Source organism: Thunnus albacares, chromosome 3 (genome assembly GCF_914725855.1).
Source record: "Thunnus albacares chromosome 3, fThuAlb1.1, whole genome shotgun sequence".
NCBI lineage: Eukaryota > Metazoa > Chordata > Actinopteri > Scombriformes > Scombridae > Thunnus > Thunnus albacares.
Genome location: NC_058108.1, coordinates 636,904 through 655,853, shown reverse-complemented (window position 1 = coordinate 655,853; position 18,950 = coordinate 636,904). Strand labels below are relative to the sequence as shown.

The 18,950-nt window shown below is 40.9% G+C and overlaps 1 protein-coding gene across 2 annotated transcripts; it reads left to right on the top strand.

Moving 5' to 3' along the window:
- The first annotated feature begins 1,698 nt into the window (after positions 1-1,698).
- On the top strand, positions 1,699-18,886 carry kitb (KIT proto-oncogene, receptor tyrosine kinase b). 2 transcript variants are annotated; one of them, XM_044347396.1, is made up of 21 exons: positions 1,699-1,960; positions 3,359-3,634; positions 3,720-4,004; positions 5,674-5,813; positions 6,399-6,567; positions 7,424-7,613; positions 7,704-7,819; positions 7,899-8,013; positions 9,594-9,781; positions 10,192-10,298; positions 11,028-11,154; positions 11,528-11,632; positions 11,726-11,836; positions 12,725-12,863; positions 12,956-13,023; positions 13,134-13,225; positions 13,931-14,053; positions 14,618-14,729; positions 14,995-15,094; positions 15,433-15,538; positions 16,463-18,886. In XM_044347396.1, exons 1-21 carry the CDS (start codon positions 1,906-1,908, stop codon positions 16,604-16,606), a joined length of 2,868 nt encoding a protein of 955 aa, XP_044203331.1. In that variant the 5' UTR covers positions 1,699-1,905; the 3' UTR covers positions 16,607-18,886. The 2 variants fall into 2 exon arrangements, with proteins under 2 accessions (XP_044203331.1, XP_044203330.1); XM_044347395.1 differs by lacking the exon at positions 1,699-1,960 and having other exon boundaries at positions 3,197-3,634.
- The last annotated feature ends 64 nt before the right edge of the window (positions 18,887-18,950 follow it).

Genomic DNA, 18,950 nt, shown 5'->3' with positions numbered 1-18,950 from the left:
ACTGCTCTCTCTCACCCCATGCTTCTGAGTCAAAGACCCTCCAACCCCTCCCTCCACCCGTCCCTGCTCCCCAAAGGGTGCATGTCCCAGATTATTTGATCCTAATCCCGGCGTCACCCGACCCACACAAAGCTGTCTATTTGGCAGAAGTACTCTGGAAAAATGGCAGTGTGTTATCACATTAACTGAACTGACCCAAGGCCAGAATATATCTACCACTGGACTGGTGCACTTATCCTTATTAAAGAACAGGCGGTTGGCCCTCTTTGCATAAATATTAAGAGTTAAAACTGCAGGAAAAAAGTCACAAAGCTGAGCTCTGGGTCTGAATGTGTATTTATGCAAGTTCAATCCCCCCCCAGTTATTTCTTTGATATTCAACTGATAAGACAAACCATCACAAGTCACATTTTTATAGAAAATTGTGTTGGAAAAACAAATCAAATCAACGTTTTTTTTTTTCTCAAAAAAAGCAATGAAAGTGATGTTCTGCTTCTTTTCTAGTTTGTTTAGTCTAATCAGGCCATCATGTGCTGCGAGAGGCATAAACAGCCGCGGGGCAACGCAGTGAGCTTAGAAATGAATCATGTGTGTAAGAAAAAAAAAACACAACGACCCCAGTGTCCTCTCACATATTCCTCTGGAGCAACAGGAAGATAAAACTCACACATAATCAACACATAACCAAACACACATTTAGACATGCAGAGGCATAAAACCAATGAAGAGGCTGCTTGTGGTTCTTCATCCTCCAGGAGGCCCTCAGAATGAATTTAGCTCCAATATCCAAAATCTCATTTGGTCCTTTTTTAGGATTGTGACAAAAGAAACAAGACGCCATCACACGCTGCTGGTCACTTGTAGCCATTTAATTATGATGTTTTGTTTTGGTAGATTTGACCTCTCGGAGGTCTGGCAGCCAAAAAAAGTGACTGAATTAAAGAGTGCAAAAGACAGTGTGCAGGATTTATACAGTTCACATAGTTTGAAGTCCCACAAACCTGTCATTAAGACTTTATGATGTGCAAGAAAAAACGAATTTAAGCATAACAATATTTTAACAAATTCAGGGACTGTTATATTTGTGGATTATGGGGTTTTTTTCCTCTTAGATCAGCAAAGTTTAGGCAACTGGGGAAGAGAAAAAAGGCAAGCAGATGAAGAAAGAGCTTATGCAGACGATTATGATGAATTTGAGGCTGCTGTTACAAAATCAATGTTGAAATGTTCAGCAGTGTTCAGAGCAGGTGTTGGACAGGTTGTGATACCTGACTGACTCATATCCTGCTGTAAAAAGCTTCCTCTCTACACCACCACATTATGAGCGTGCATTGACTCCTAACGAGGATCTAAAGTTGATTCAGTCTGGGGGAAGGTGAAGATAATGCTGATACTGAAGGAGCTTCTGCAGGGAAACTCCTGCCAACAGAGAGACAATCAGTCATAATAACATGATGTTACAGCAGAGCTGGAGGTCTTACTGAACATTGTACTTTATTTCTATCTTACAATGACTGTGTAAGTAAAGAGATAGAGTAGCTTGGTAAGAACCGAGTGGTTTTTTTCCCGGTAATAAGCGACTCATCAGTTTGGCCTGAGTCCAGCCAATGCGGGACAGAAAGGAGTGGCAGAGAGCCAGAGCAGGGAGGAGGAGAGGCGCTGCACTGTGTCTTTAAGCTCCAGTGAAATCCATCAGGGGGAGTCGCTGCTTCCAGGATCATTTTTATTTGTGCGCTCACTACAGTGCAGGGACCTGTTCTGGGTGTTACGGTGGATGGGATCTGCTAAGGCTGTTTTTTTTTGTTTGTTTGTTTTTCTTCTTTTTCTCCTGAAGCACAGGATGGTTCTTCCTGCGCCTGAGACGCATGGACTAGAGGGACACGCTTAAAAAAAAACTGCCCAATCATGAGGTGCTACTGGGTTGTTTTTGCATCACATTTTATTCTGCTCCTACTGAAAGGTAAGAAACCTTCCAGAAATGATTATAATGTTGTTTAAGTATTGTTATAGTGACTCATGTTGTTTCTCTTTACCTTACATCATTTATTTACCTCACATTACTTCCATAAATGATACCTTATTACACCTGAGTGCGCCTCTAAAGATCTTACTGTATTATACTTTATGATGGTGATATTAGTACAGAATCTATATTGCCACGATTCATTTTTATCAGATTATATCTTTCCAGATGAATTAAATGCTTTCACTGTGTCCAAATTGGGTTATTTCGCTCTTAATTGGACTTATTCAGGTGGACCAGAAATGCAGCATTCATCATTGCGCATGTTTAGTAGCCTTTCATACACATATGTTTCTGATACTGGAGAGTAGCCAGAAGTCTCCACACTGTTCCGTGGAAACGTGGTTCATGTTTACATGAAGGCCAACCTGCCAGCTCTAGTCTACAGATATACAGATCATATCATGACTCATTTGCATAACCACCAAGTCGAGGTGAGTAGCAGATGCCTGTGGGTTGCCTCTCCTGGCCGGCAACAGGTGTGTCTGTCTGTCTGTGTGTGTTTTGTGTGTGTGTGTGTAGATTAATTATTTATCTAACCGAAATAAAAAAGGAGTCAGGTTGTGCGCCTTGGCACGACAACAGAAGGAACAATAAGAACCAGAGGATCCGATAGACGCACACACACACATCCTTTAACACAAACACACCCTGACATCCAGCAGCTCCCGATGTTGGGCTGATTGCTTTGTGTTTAGTCATGTAACAGCTTCAGGTTTCCACGGAACCACTTGCTTGCTTAAACCACATAAAGTCAGATATATGAAACACACGCCTCTCTCTCCTTCTTGCTTTTCTCAGCGCTGCCAGGCCTGAAGGCACAGCAATCACATGAAAACCCTGCACTTAAAAAGGCGCCTTTCATGTGTGTGAGAGAGTGCGTGGAGGGGAGGGGGGGGGGATTTGGCTGGTGGGGGTTAACCGTAGAAGAAAACGTTAGTTTAGTTTACTCATCTTAAGAGAATGGATTTAGGGGCCTTAATGCACAGCTGGTAGACTGCTCATAATTATTGATTGAGCCATGGTGGTTAGATAGCACTCTGTCTTTAGGGGCTGTGTGCCAACCATAACATCCTATTTAACCATCACATTAGGCACTCTATTCTATTCTATTCTATTCTATTCTATTCTATTCTAGTCTATTCTGTTCTATGCTCTGCTCTATCCTGTTTTTGCTCTTTTCATTGACTTCTATCTCTTTCTTGCTATTCTTCCTAGAGTTGGTAATTCATCTACATTAGTGTTGATGGTAGCAGCAGTTTTTATGTCCTCCTATGCTTCATTTTTACCAAACAGCATCCATACATCAACCATACTTGATTTCCTCTGTTCCAGTTTGTTGCCAGCCGGTCATCTCCCCCAGCGGGCCTCACATAGTAGTTCCCAAGAAGGGGAAGTTGGAGCTGCGTTGCCACAACAATGCCACGACGTCCGGCGGCCCGTCCAGGTTGAGGTGGCAGTGGGAGAGGGCTCGCAGACTGGAGGGAGAGATGGAGGAGGGCGGAGTGGCTTATGTCAAAGTGCCGGCGGTTCAAGCCTACCACATGGGTCGTTACGTGTGCATCAACAACAGCACACTGGAACGCAGCTCCATCTACGTATACGTGAAAGGTGGGTGGTGTTTGAGGATGAGGATGAAGCACATGTGTCCATCTATAGACTCTAGATATTAATTCTCCAAACCTGATTCCCTCAGACCCCCAGAATGCCTTCCAGCGCACCATGGTGAACATCATCCTGGTGCGTGAAGGTGAGGATTGCACCATACCCTGTCTTGTGACCGACCCTGAGGTCACCCTCCTGGATTTGGAGACCTGCGATGGACGACCTTTGCCCTCTGGTATGAGTTACCGCAGCGACCTGCAGCAAGGCGTCATCATCAGCAATGCTAGCAAGGAGTTTGAGGGCTGTTACGTGTGTGTGGGGAGACTCGGCGGAGACAAGGTGACGTCGTGCAAGTACACTGTGGATGTACGACTAGGTAAGAGATATGAGAGATATTCAACAGTTAGTAGAAGAAGAATCAGCAGCTGGTTTGATGATTGAATAATTGTTTTAGTCATTTCTCAAACATTTGCCTCGTCTGCATGAGCTCTACATCATTATAACAGGCATTTTCACTATTTTTCTGATATTTTATAGACAAAACAATGAATCAGTTTATTGAGAAAACAATCAGCAGATGAATCAATAATGAATATAATCATTAGTTGCAGCCCTACATCCGTGTTTCCAAAGTTATGGTTCCTGTTCCTGAATGTGGCAGAGCTTTGCTAGCATGAATGCAGACGTACAGTTACGAGGATGAAAGGATCCAGTCGTCTTTACAGTCAATGATCTCTGTTCAAATACACCTTTTCAACCAAACAACAGCCATCCAGTAATTATTCACTGCAAAGTGAAGTCAGATCGTTTGTCTTTGCCTCAAGAAAACATTCAGCAAATATAGCAGTATTTGTTTCTCAGAGTAACAACCTTAACAGCTGCTTGTGAAATAAGAGACATTTTGTGTCCTGCAGTTAAACTTTTAAGTGGAAAATATTTACATATTCATAGATTCTGAATTTTTCAAGGAGGGAGAAGAGAGTAGATGCCATTTTAAGGATTTTTAACAAGGTAACATGTCAGGCTGTTAATTATTGCAAGCAGAGGATTTTTATGAATAATGATAAAACATGTCTGGGGGGGGGGGGGGGGGGGGGGGGATCTTTAAAGACCATATGCATCCTGGCAGGGATTAGTGGCAGCTACAGCAATGAGGGCCTCCTTCAACTGTTAACTCTCAGTTTATGATATGAAATGAACCATAAAAACTGTTGAAGTGGGCTCAGGTGGAAACTGATCATGTTTCTGCATCAGCCGTTCCAGCCTGGTCTGCAGTGGAAAGAGGACTAAACAGAGACAAGCTGGGAGGAGTTTTTGTGTCCTTTTGACTGAGAGCTTTTGATTGATGGAGAGAGGGAGGACTTAGAGGGATTAGAGGAGTCTCATACTGCATAAAGCTTTGTAACGGTGCATGAAGGGCGTGTTTAGGGTAAATAGAATTAACGCAGCCTTCGTCAAACACGACTACTGAAGAAGTGACGTCAGCGAGACAGTTATTAGGAAATTAATCATCCACTTTCTGGGCGCGTAAGAGCATGCATATGTAAATACTGCAAGTGTGCGCATAGTCACATGAGTGTAAACATGCATTAGTGTGTGTGTTTGTGCCTTCAAACAGTCCCACAAGAGTCACACACCCTTGAGGGTCTTTTATAACAGCAGACAAACAAGTTATTTATTTGCAGTCTTTTCATCTTCAGTATCAATCTGACAAACTCTGTTTCAGCAGCATTTTAATGAAATCGCTCCGGGAGAAAAACTAGTTTACATGCATTTAGATTTATGATTTAGACATTTAGCACACAAGCGAATCCAGACAGGAATATATATACTATACAATACAATCAAATCATCTCAGACTCGTAAATAACATGCCACTAACAGTGAGAAGTGCAAAGGTCATGACCTAAGTGACCCAAGTGAGCCTGTGACTGTTATTAAGTGAAAAAGCCTTGAAAACAAACATGATGAGAGAGTTGAAGGGTTTTCATGAAAACATGCTGGTTTAAGTTATAATAAACTTATTTTTGCATTTCTTGATCCAGTTCCAGAGGTGCCTCCAGTCATCACACTGTCCCAGAAAAACAACGTCATCTTGAGGAGAGGAGAGAAGTTTGAACTCACCTGCAGCTCTAAAAACGTGAACCCAGACTTCAGTCTGAAGTGGAACTTCCCTTCAGCAGCGGTGAGACTGATGCAGAGCAGATTGTGTCACATTTAGCTGACAGGCTCGTCTTCTTTCTTTAAAAGCAAAATGACCAACAACAAGAAACAGCCAAATGTTTAGACTGAAGGAGGTTCTGGAGATTTAATGACATCAACATTTACATTCTATGATTACACACATATTACACATGTTGAGTGTTTTAAGACTGATTCTAATATTTTTAGACTAAATATATTAAAAATAGCCAAAAAAAAAAACACACAATAATGAATGTTTTTATTATCAACCAGAATAAAAACATATCTGACAGTGTAGGGAATCAACATTTTGGGAGATAACATTTGCAGAAGACATAATTAATTAATGAGATATCATTTTACAGTCAAATTAATAAATAATAATAAAGAAAATTGTAGAGAGTTTGGTTGGTGGGGGTTTTGTACTGGCTACAGTCCTGAGAATGTTTAAATGTGACGTTAACAGTGTGAATTATAATCTTAAAACACGTTAAATCAAGTGTGAGGAACGTGCACGCTCACTTGAAAAACGTGAGCATGGATCTATGTGACAGTACATCACCTTTGCCCCCCTGATGTCCTGCAGCATCCTCATGAATCTCACACCTCACACATCCTGTCCGGTTCGCGTGGTTATCAGCGCGCCACCTCGCTCTCGATCAGAGCTGTCAACCAATCAGACTCGGGCACCTACCGCTGCTCCGCCCAGAACGAGAGAGGCACCAGTGACACGGCGCTGCAGCTGGACATCCGCGGTGAGTGTTGACGTTGGTTTATGTCAGAACAATTAAAAGCTAAAACTTTACACCTGTTTCCCCCAAAAAAAATGTATTTTTCATTTGCAGTCTATGCAGGAAGAATGTCTGAAATTAAAGCTGCTCTAGATATGAGTTAGGCAGAGAAAAATGTTTGGAAAGCTGTGTAAGATTGTTTCCATTCATTCAAACTGACAAACCAAACCTTAAGAGTGAATACGAGGGTGAGGTATTATGTCCACTAGTTCTGATTCACCTAATAATCAAACTGAGTTTCCATTTTATTTCACTTCATTATATTTGAATCACTGAAGAAGATCAGGCTACGTTGTGGTTTGTGATAAATAATCAAAGATGGTCTGATGGTGCTGTTTACTCATGTCTACCATCATCATCATCATCATCATCACAAGTCACGTCACAGAAACATCAACTCTAATAAACTGGTGGTGTCCTGAATCAAGTTTGTTGTTTGCAGGCTTTTATATATTTATACACAAAACATAGATGATGTAAAAACCAGATTCTTCTTTTTCAAGATACTTTATTTTACACCAACAATCAATCTGTGGCTCTTACCTGCTACCTGCATGTCATCATCACAGGACATATTTACTGTATGTTTGTTTTTATATGAACAGCTGAATATTCATGTATATATGTTAAAGGCAGCTGATTGTTGTAGGACAGACTGTGAACCTGTCCTTTAAATAGACTAATGACACATATCATAGCATCTATAAGCTAAGCTAATATGCAGCTCTTGTCCCTAAATGAACACATTACAGATAATGATAACGTGTACTAACATGCACATTATCAGACTTTTCCTTTAATCATCTCTGTGGTTCTACAGATCAGGGGTTTATCTCCATGTTAGGAGGAGCGAGTCCAGTCCAGGCTGATGTGAAAGAAGGGGAGAGTCTGAGCCTCAGAGTAGAGTTTGATGCTTATCCTGCACCCAGTTCCCTGTACTGGTCCTATAATGGCAAGCGACTCCTCAACACCACAGAGCGTGTTATCACTATCCACCACCGCAAATACAGGTACGATATGTTTACAGAGCATCAATTTCCACTGAAAGTACACATGCGAGGACATGCAGACATATCTGACGCCTATGTTTGTTTTATCAGATACATCAGCGAGCTGAGACTAGTGAGGGTTCTGGGCTCGGAGGGCGGGATCTATAAGTTCTCAGCCAGTCATGAGGACGCATCTGTGGATCATTTCTTCCACGTATACGTCAACAGTAAGTTACTCTAACATTTATTACATTGCTTTACATAACAATGACACAATATACAAGAGGTTTTTTTCTTCTCTATAAGGTAAACCAGTTATCATCGCTCAGGAAGGGCCAGTTGATGGACAGGTGCGTTGCATCGCTGCTGGTTACCCAGTCCCTAAAATCACCTGGTACTTCTGTGAGCTGCCCCACACGAGGTAAAATATATCACATTACTGTCATTAAAAGGCTGTGAATGCTACTTTATGTGCTTTATTACATTTAGCCGATAATGAAAACAGACTATGATACACAGGTATTATCACAGGCTGGATGTGAATCTGTGATAATGCTTCATTCTTTATTCATGAACAATTGTAGAAAGAGGAGAGAACACAAGAGCTGTAGCAACTGATGCTGTCATACATAGACTTGTGTGATGTCATCTCGTCCCGCCGCCTGACGGAGGTTTCAATCATGACATCACACCCCCTTTTATAACATCAAATAACTGATTAAAACCAAACTTATCAGAAAAAAGAGCACTTGGACAAACATCAGCATGATAACAATCACCTAAAGTGTCAGAAACCATCTTTGGGAAAAATTTATTTGACATTTTTTAATTGAAGATGGAGGGATGGAGATGTTTTGGCTTCACTTCTGGGGAGCTGTCATGACGTCTTTATTTATTTACAGTCAGTGGTGTAAAACTTGTTTTTCTAAAAATGGGTCAAAATGTAATCAAATCTGATATTGTGATAAACGACAACATCATGTAACAAATTAGAACATTTATGATATTTGCCAGAGTGATTACTTCATAAAAAACTGCAGCAGAAATATCTTAGTAAGAAATGTTTCATTCATTTTAATTCTCTCATTGTTTACTAAAGTCAGGTCAGTTCTCTTTGGCTGCTTTTAAACATTTTTGGTTTTCACTGATTGTATGTTTACGAGGCCCATTTTGTAAAACAAACAATAAATAAGGAATACACCTTTAAAAATGTATTAAAAAATGTTCTTATCAATACATCCTGAGAATATTAACGTTGCTCAGATGAAATGCTGTAACAATAATCTCAAACATGACTCATCATCTGGTGTTTTGTGCGGCTCTTCATCTGAGAGCACGAGACTCTCACGGGAGCCGAACAAGTTAGTCGATATTTCATAACCTCATGAACATTCAGACAAACGCGCCAAAACTAACAGGATTATTGATAGTTGGCCAAAACCAAGAAAATATCACTTTTACTAAATAATTATCTACTAATATCTTCTAATCTTGGGCTAAAATCATATTTTCTTGTGATAATGGTGATTAATGGGATAATTCTCTTGTTATTTCAAGAAAACATTCATTTCTTTCAACATAATTGTTCTGTTATCAGAAGAAAAACAACTTTGTTATCCTGAGATAATTCACTTGTCATCTTGAGATAACGGATAAAATAAAATCAGATTAGTCTTCAATAATAATTTCAATAATCAATAGTCTGATACCCATTTTAATAAAGAGAGTGTAAGTGTAAGTGTATAACAGTATTGACGTTAGCAACAGAGGAAGAGTTTGTGGAGTTAATCTCCATCAGCCCATGAATACAGAAGAAGAGCTGATTGGCTCGTGGAACGCAGGCAGAAAGATCATTGGTCGGATATGATGATGTCAGAATTAGTGAATGAATGATGTTGTAGGGAGACAGAAGTGATGGAGGAGAGAAGAGCGGGAACAAGTAGCAGACTTTAGAGTGAAAATAGTTAAAAGAGTGACTTTAACCTTATAACCCCTGAACAGGTGCTCACACCTGCCCAATGCCACCCAATGGGAGACTCCGGAAGTCGCCATGGTGACAGAGTCTGCCTTTGGTAGGAGCGAGGTGGAGAGCCGACTGAACGTCAGCAAGGAACACGCACACTACCACACGCTGGAGTGTGTGGCGTCTACAGAGGGGGAAGAAGCCTACACCCTGTTCTCCATCAGTGGTACCTTACCGTTAATATCTCTAACACACACACACACACACACACACACACACACACACACACACACACACACACACACACACACACACCACAGAGACATCATATCAGGACATACCTGGTGTATATACATACACACAAGCACAGAAACCCATTGACCTGTGTCTGTGGAGGCCAGGTGTGTGGTTACTGGTTACTGGGTGCAGATTGAATGAGATTAGTGTATGCTGACTATGCAGGCTGGGATTATATGGTGTCCACTCACTAATCCTCAACACACAAACAAACACCACTGCTGCAGCTGTCTGTCTGTCTGTCTCAACGCTGGAGGAAGAGGATGCGTTTGTGTGTGTGTGTGTGTGTGTAACTACACTTCACTGCTCCAACGTAAGTTTTTGTGTGTGTCTCCTCAGAACGCATCGTCCCCCATAAACTCTTCACCCCTCTTTTAACCGGCATGGTGGCTACTGGCATCTTGCTCAGCCTCATTCTGGTGGTGCTGCTCTATAAGTACATGCAGGTAAGAAATACATCGTAAATATCATTTCATTACTGCGATGGAGAAATATTAGAATCTGAGTGAAAGTGAGGTTGTAAATCTCTCAGATGTCACATAAATCTGTGGCCATCAATCCCGTTCAAAGCCATGAATCAGTTGAAAAACTCAGAGACATCAGTGTTAAATTGAAGTGATCTAACATCATTGATATGCAGTTTGCATTACTGGAAAATAAAGTCTTTAATAGTTTTTGGCAAAGGTCCCACTCACATTTGCTAATGAGTCATGCCTCGGTCTTGTTTAGAGTTAAAGTTAGAAGCTGATTGGACTAGTTTATGTGCTGCATTTGATAATATACTCTGCAGATAAAAGTGATCCTTTTAATCAATATGAATGTGTCCTAATGAATTTGAAATGAATCAATCAACCATTCAAAGTGCAGACATGCAGCAATTAAAGGGTTTTTGACACTCTGATCACATCTGGAACCATTACTTTACCCTCGTGGCACGCTGCTCTTACTGCGCTCAGATGAGTCAGACTCCTTGAGAACTAGTTTATGAATTCGCAGTGGGATCATCAGGAGAGAGTCTAGACGTGAGTCTGACATCTAAAGTGCATAGAGCGATCTAAAATTGAAGAGAAGGGCCATGAGAAAAGGCCAAACATATAAAGCTATACAATCATGTCGTCACACGTAGCAAAGTCACTTTCTCTGTATAAACCTCTCTGCTCTCCGAACTTCAACAGAAACCTAAGTTCCAAATCCAGTGGAAGGTCATCGAGAGTATCCATGGCAACAACTACATTTATATTGACCCCACGCAGCTCCCGTATGACTCAAAGTGGGAGTTTCCTCGACAGAAGCTACGCTTTGGTAGGACAGTACACAAGTCTGTGTAGCTACGTTTTTACATTGAATGCTTCAGTGTTTATCATCATGTTAGTTTACAAAGAGCACAAACAAGAAGGATTTTGTGACATCATGTAGTTTTGTTAATTGTGGCCCAGTGTGCAAGTTACACAAGTGTAGAAGTGTAGAAAACTGAAACCATCAGTGCACATACGTTACACTGAGAATGGACTTTAGAAGATATTTGGATATAAGTTTTATATGTGAATAAAGACTGAATATTATTCAAAGTACATGACATTAAAGTTTATATATGTGTGTATGTGTGTGTGTGTGTGTGTGTGTGTGTGTGTGTGTGTGTGTGTGTGTGTGTGTGTGTGTGTGTGTGTTGACTCAGGTAAAACTCTGGGCTCTGGGGCTTTTGGAAAGGTAGTGAGGGCCACAGCTTATGGACTCTGCTCTGCTGACACCGTGTCAACCGTCGCTGTGAAGATGCTCAAACGTAAGTGTGACTGTTGTTTGGTCTGTTTCTCTTTGACTGTTGTTGTAGCCACACATGAGACACTGTAAAAATGTCCCAATGATGTCATCGCAGCCAACGCTCACTCCACGGAGAAGGAGGCACTGATGTCAGAGCTGAAGGTTCTCAGTTACCTCGGAAACCACGTGAACATTGTTAACCTGCTGGGAGCGTGCACTGTCGGAGGTGAGAGGAGGAGGAGGAGGAGGAGGAGGAGGAGGAGGAGTTTTTGCTGTGGTTGAACTCTCTTTGATGGTGATAGATATTGTTTGAGATGAGACAGACATGTGCTGACTTGCTGCTCTGCTCAGCAGTTATTAGTCTCGCTGTAGCAGACAATCAGAGATCTCTGCCCACTGACCGTCTGGGGATTTCTAAATGCACAGTAGTTGCTTGAACGGTGGCGAGAACAGCTGCTAACAAACCTGCACCCCTTACATTCTGTCAAGGACACGCCTTACTGGAAATGATGCCCCCCCCCCCCCCCATTCTCCTCCGTAGTGAACTGCATGTCACCGCCCCAGTATGAAGGGCCTCCCTAAAGACTCTGGATTGGTTCTGCAATGCAGGGTTCTCTATGAGCGAAGCCTTTAGAGACTGACCTGTGAGTCGAAGGAGTTATTGGCCTTTGGCCCAGCTCCAATACCAAGACGTGATACAGTTTGACTCATCACAAATGTACAGCTCAGTCAGTCAATATTATCCACCTGTCCAGCCCTCAGAATTGATCATAATGCAGCATTTAGATTGGATTTCACACAAGTATGTATGAATATGTTATTAGGAGAGAAACACTTAAGATTCTGTTGCAGGTTTGAATGACAAATCCTCATTTAAAGATATTGAATATTTGTTCAATATGTTTTAACACAACATATTGACATCGCCTTTAAACCCACATATTATTAACAACCTGTCAGAGAGAAAGTCACGTGACCCTTTACTCAGTCAAATAAATCAAATTCCTGTCAACCTGACATCTTCTCATCAGAGCTTTGCTCGTCTGTTTCTTTTGTATTGTTGTTAAAAATCAACTGTGACTGAGGTTTTTTTTTTATCTCTTGATCCTGCCAGGCCCAATTTTGGTAATCACAGAATACTGTTGCTATGGCGACCTCCTCAACTTCCTGCGCAGAAAAAGAGAGACCTTCCTAAATTCCCAAATTAGTGATGGTTACTATCGCAACGTCTTTAAGCAAACTGAGCCTGCGAGGTGTGTATTTATGTTTTATTTGACTGGAATATTATTACCATGTCAGAATGAAAGACTCACTGTATGTATGTGTGTTTGTATGTGTTGTGCAGCACTGAAGTGATTGGTACTGGTTATATGCCCATGCGTCCCTCTGAGAAAGAAAGGTCTTCCCAGTCAGGTAGTAAACCTTTTCCCTGTAATGCATTTCAACAATACACAACACGCTGTATATCTTACCTTGTAAAGTCTATACAAACATCATTAGCTGCCAACGTAACCTTTGTCTAGACGATATCGACGAGCTTTCTCTGGACGCTGAAGATCTCCTCAGCTTTTCCTACCAGGTGGCCAAAGGAATGGAGTACATCACTTCCAAGAATGTAAGCATTTTACTTTTGACTGTCTGAGGTACAGAGGAGGTTTTAAGTGCTGCTGCTAGATTATAAATCACATCCTGGCTTTGGGCCAACACACTGTAAGCATTGCCGTCCGCTAGTCCATAAAGACAGTGATGTTGGCATTTAGCTCCCATACTGCACACAGATGGAAAGTTTCTCATGGCTCCAGAGAAGCATTAAAAGCTCTCTTGTTTTTATGTGCCTTTGTTTGACTGATTCTTCTCTGACTGCACTTTTGTTTCCTTTAAATAAATCTGGCTTTTTATATATTAATGTCTAGACTGTAATTGCATTGAGACTGTACTAAAACCTGTTATTTGTTTGTTGAGTTGGTTTTGTACTATTTAATTTCTTTCAGTGTGTTTCAATGCATTTTTATCATGTGTGAAGAAGTGTCAATAAGCCTTTTGTGATTAAAAGGTTTGTAACAAGTTTAACTTCCTTCACTTCATTTGTATGTGTGTGCTGTGCGTCACTCATTCACTGCCGAAACCAGTTAGAATGTCAATGCTAATTTCCGTATTTGTGTTTGCTTGTGCGTGCATGAATGCTTCTCTGTGTGTGTGTGTGTGTGTGTGTGTGTATGTGTGTGTGTGTGTGTGTGTGTGTGTGTATGTGTGTGTGTGTGTGTGTGTGTGTATGTGTGTGTGTGTGTGTGTGTGTGTGTGTGTGTGTGTGTGTGTGTAGTGTATCCACAGGGATCTTGCAGCCAGAAACATTCTGCTGACTCACGGCAGGGTGGCGAAGATCTGTGACTTTGGGTTAGCACGAGACATCACCACTGACGCCAGCTATGTGCTCCGGGGCAACGTGAGTCACTCTTTCTCTCTGTTCCTTCGTCTTTCCTTCATTTTTCCCTTCCTTCCCTCCTTCTCTCTCTCTTTCTTTCTTAATTTCCTCTCTCTCTCTCTCTCTCTCTCTCTGAAAATCAAGAAGGGAAACCTGCCACATATTTCTCCTTACTGTGCTTGAACACTTTTCCAAAACAATACAAACAATATTTAGTTGTGAAGAAAACTGCAACTAACAATTATTTTCATTATTGGTGAATTAATAATTGTTTGGTCCATAAAATATCAGAAAGTTGTGCCAAAAATGGTGTTATTCAATTGCTCATTTTGTCCAGTCAACTCTCCAAAAAGCTAAAGCTAATTTAGCTTTTGTTGATCCACTAATTAATAAACAGACTGTTTCAGTTCTAGAAGAAGATATAAATTAAGAGAAAAGCAGCTTCACTGCTGCTGTTCTCAGTAGTAGAGAAGTGTTACTCTTTAACACTCTACATGTACATTCTGAATCCTTTTAAAGAGGAGTTTTGTGTGTTTTTATGAGTGAAAATACAGACCTTTGTAATTCTGGCTCTCCCTCCTGCAGGCACGTCTGCCAGTGAAGTGGATGTCTCCTGAGAGTATCTTCGACTGTGTCTACACCTTTGAGAGTGACGTGTGGTCCTACGGTATCCTGCTCTGGGAAATCTTCTCTCTGGGTAATATTTCCAGTTAGAGATGTGCTGTTGCATCTGTTTCATAACGTCGGAGACATTATTATCTTCCATTTGAGCTGCTTGAGGCCTTATTAGAGGCTCCGATGATGCTCCCGAGCAGCAGCATCACTCAGTCGGCTGAATCATAGAAACTCATATTGATTGTGATGCTTCATGTAGCTGCAGAAACCAGTGTTGTTAGAAAATCTGATTTTATCTCAAAAACTGCAGCATACTGTTGTGTACATACTGTGTGTCCATGTTTCAGGTAACAGCCCGTATCCCGGGATGCAGGTGGGCTCAGCGTTTTATAGAATGATCCAAGAGGGCCAAAGGATGAACAGACCAGAGTTCGCTCCTGCTGAGATGTGAGTGTGTGTCCGGTTATGATTAGTACGCTGTGACCTACTGTATGAATAAATTCACGCCTCTTTTTTTATATTTTTGGCTGCTCATGATGATCAGCAGATGGATCTTCTTCTCTCTCATTAGTGTCACACAGACAGAACAAAGGTGCAACAAAACAAAAAAGTGCTATGATGTAGCTGACGAATCAGAGGTCATGAGTTGGATGTGTTATAGATGTAAAGTCACCAGCTGGATTCTTCACCCTCTTCTTTATTTCATTTTATATTGACTGCATCTGTGTGTGAGTGAAATCTGCTCTCAGTAGATGTTGAAACTAACACTGGTCTCACCTCCGCAGGTATGAAATAATGTTGTCTTGTTGGAACCACGACCCTTTGAAAAGACCGTCTTTCAGGAAACTGGTGGAGAGGACCGAACTGCTGCTGTCAGAAAAAACCAAGAATGTAAGTTGGTTTTTTTTTTAAAGATGATTTTTTAGCATTTTGCCTTTATCAGATAATGACTGCATTAATACAGAAGCAAAGGGAGTGAAAGAGTGAAAGAGGGCCACCACATGCAATAAAGGTCCCTGGTTATTAAAACATGGATATTGAGGTTATATGGTAACTATCACACCCCACATCTCATGTTGTTATCAATTTTTTGTCATTCCTATCTAATGAAAAGGGCACTCCACTGATCATTCATATCATGTTCAGTTTATAGTCATATGCAGCACTACACAGCATAGAGAACAGTATCATCTGTTCCTGTCATCATCATGTCATCAGGGTTATATAGATTTTGGTTTTAAGATGACATGTTTTATAAATGAAAGACAGGCAGGGAGGGTCTAACAAAAGTTTCTGTCAAAATGCATTATGGGAAATGTAGGACCCAGTGATTTTGGAGCTTGATACATACTATAGACTAAAATTCATATCTTGGCTTCTGCTCTATCGATTATTACCAATAGTTTTTAATCTGTCGCTGGCAAATATCTCAACTTAGTGGAAATACTGAATCACTGGTAAATCACTGTGATAGACATATTACTATACACAACTACAGTCATGTGGAAAAAATGTCAACCCCATTCTTGAGACATTTTGGAAATAATATTTGTTCATTTTTTCAAGTATTAAAGTAATAAAATCAAGGTCACTGCCTTATTTGGTGAAAGAAAGTATGCCAGGAGCTCCTTGGTGGTCATCTCAACTTCTTACTGTCACCATCTATCAAGGGAGAAGAAATAGCAGAAAACTGCCAGAATGTCCCACTGAATTGAGGCATCTACTGTGTTTATGACATTGTGAATTGACATGTCACACTCAGTTCACTATCAGGCTGAGAAATGCTGAAAAATTAAATTCTATGTTGTTCCTCAGGTGTACTTAACGCTGAGCGACGCTCCAGGTCCTCCAGAGCAACAGAGGGCACCATCACGGAGGCTGAGCTCAGTCTGCAGCACAACAGCCCCCACCCAGCCTTTACTGCAGAGCACTGCTGACGTCTTCCTGGACTATGTCTGACACACACACACACACACACACGCACACACACACACACACACACACACACACGCACGCACACACACACACACACATATCTGCACATACATATGAAACATACAACCCCCCCTACCTCCCTGGTCATTCTCTCCCTTTGCTGCACAAACTAAAAGAGCCAAATAAAAAAATAAAACACTGTCAACTACTAACAACACATTCATTCAAACTAATTCTCAACCGCTGGCCTTTCTGCATCACACACACACACACACACACACACACACACACACACACACTATGTATATACAACCCTGCACTAGGCTCTCACTACTGGCCTCTATCTAATCTCCCCATTTGATCTCTGTGGTAGGTATTTAAGGTGCACGTCTATATAAAGCAGACTCCAGCTCTAGCTGCCCATCAGATACATCAGCCATCAGCGGTGGGAGGAGTTCTGGCTTGCAGTCGGCCTTAAAGATTAAATTTTAAGATGCTCTGGGGAAAACAGAGACTACGAGATGGGCACTGACGGGAGTAAACACTTGACCTTGGGAGATGATATTGGACTGAGGAAAAGCAGCAGAGTGGGTGCTCTGGACTACGACGGTTCTTTGGCTCAGATTTGTCTCCCATCTTACAGGAATAATTTGATTTCATTTTGGTAAATAAACTTACATTCAGAGTCTTAGATTAGAAGATAGATGCCACTCTCATTTCTGTGCATTAAGTCTGGAGCTATAGCGAGCAGCTAGTTAGCTTAGCTTAGCATAAAGACTGGAAACACAGGGAAACAGAAGCTAACATAGGCTGCATACCTGCACCTCTTAAACTCACTGATTCATATCTTCTTAGTTTAATCTGTGGAAAAAAGTAACTGAGGATTGTGTGTGGGAAGCAGTGACTATAGACTGTAATAAATAATGGATATAGCCACCATGACATCACCCGTTGGTTTGTGGACTCCCGTTTTGAAGCCTTGACTGTTGTCATCTTGGATTTATGGAGCTAGAAGTGAGCAGCCTTAAATTTAAAATTTAATCAGGTGAGTTATATTCACCGTACAGTTGTCATGAAAGAGGAAATTATCTATACAGACCAAAACCGTCGTTGCACCAGGCTGTGAACATGTTTATTTGTGCTGTAAATTGGGGCATTTGAACATGAGGGTCTACAGGGATTTTGGAGCCAGCCTCAGGTGGCCGTTTGAGGAAGTGTAATTGTTGGCATTGGCTTCATTTTTAAACCCCAGAGATTGCCGCTTGGCAGTGACTAAATCCTGTAGTCTCTGCTGGTTGCCTGGCAACCTTATTTGAACTAATTTAGCATTTTATTTCTTCCTTTTGAGAATTAATGCAAGTTTTGCCTGTTCAACAAACACATCTTGTGTTGCTGTTTTGAATAAGAGAACCTGAGTTGGTGTTATAAATGTTTGGGCTTTTTTTTTCTCTAATTAGCTTAAATATTAGCGTGTATGAGCATAACTAGTGTGTGTTTGCCTGCTGAATAAACCTAACAGTATCACAGTCAGTCCAGTAAGACACTGCACCCGGCCAATAAATAATCCCACAAATACTTCCCTTTTTGTATTGATTTAACAAACCAGATAGAACATGTTAATGAGATTTAGAGGTGCTAGTAGGTGGATTTTGTTACCTTTAGACAGAAACAAACTACCTGTTTCTCTGTTTCCAGTCTTTATGTTAAGTTAAGATAATCATCTCCTGGTTTCTATTTCATGGTCAGACATGAGATCATCTCTTCTAAACTATCACTTTAAAAAATCTTAATTTACTGAAACAGAAGAACAAATACTGAGAGGCTGTCAACATGAGTCAAAGTAAAACTGTTTTTTTATGTTTTTTAATACCATGTGATATGTTTTCTTTATCAAGTATAATAAATGAGCCATAGCAACGTGGCATGTAAGTGATGACTCCTAATAAAAAAAACAAAGCCATAAGTTACAGAAACTGTGCGTTTAGCTTTGAATACTGTGACTTAGAAAAGACTCGATGGTGTTTTGCTGTCTGTATTTTTAGCTTTAGTTTAGTCTCCTTAGCGAAGCCACTGGCATTTAGGACTGACTGTGTGTCCTCTATACTTGATTTATGTTAAACATGTATGCAATGTAAATACAATAGAGATGTGCCTTTTAGATTTGTTTTTCTTTTTTGTAATACTGGCTGCATTTGTTGGTGAAGCAGTTGTTGTTGAGAGCAGTCGGAAGAGCTTCTGTGCTCTGGTTTTGAGATTCGTGCAGTTTTGATACAGTTGGTTGACTTGTAATAATAAAGAAAGTACCTGTGATGGTAAAACAGACTTAAAGTGTCTCTTTCCTCTCTGTGTGTCTTTAAACAAGACTCCT

Coding starts and splice junctions, on each gene's coding strand:
- kitb (XM_044347395.1), top strand. CDS start 3,298: ATGCTTCATTTTTACCAAACAGCATCCATACATCAACCATACTTGATT. Junction 3,635..3,719: donor CATCTACGTATACGTGAAAG/GTGGGTGGTGTT, acceptor TGATTCCCTCAG/ACCCCCAGAATGCCTTCCAG. Junction 12,864..12,955: donor AAGCAAACTGAGCCTGCGAG/GTGTGTATTTAT, acceptor TGTGTTGTGCAG/CACTGAAGTGATTGGTACTG.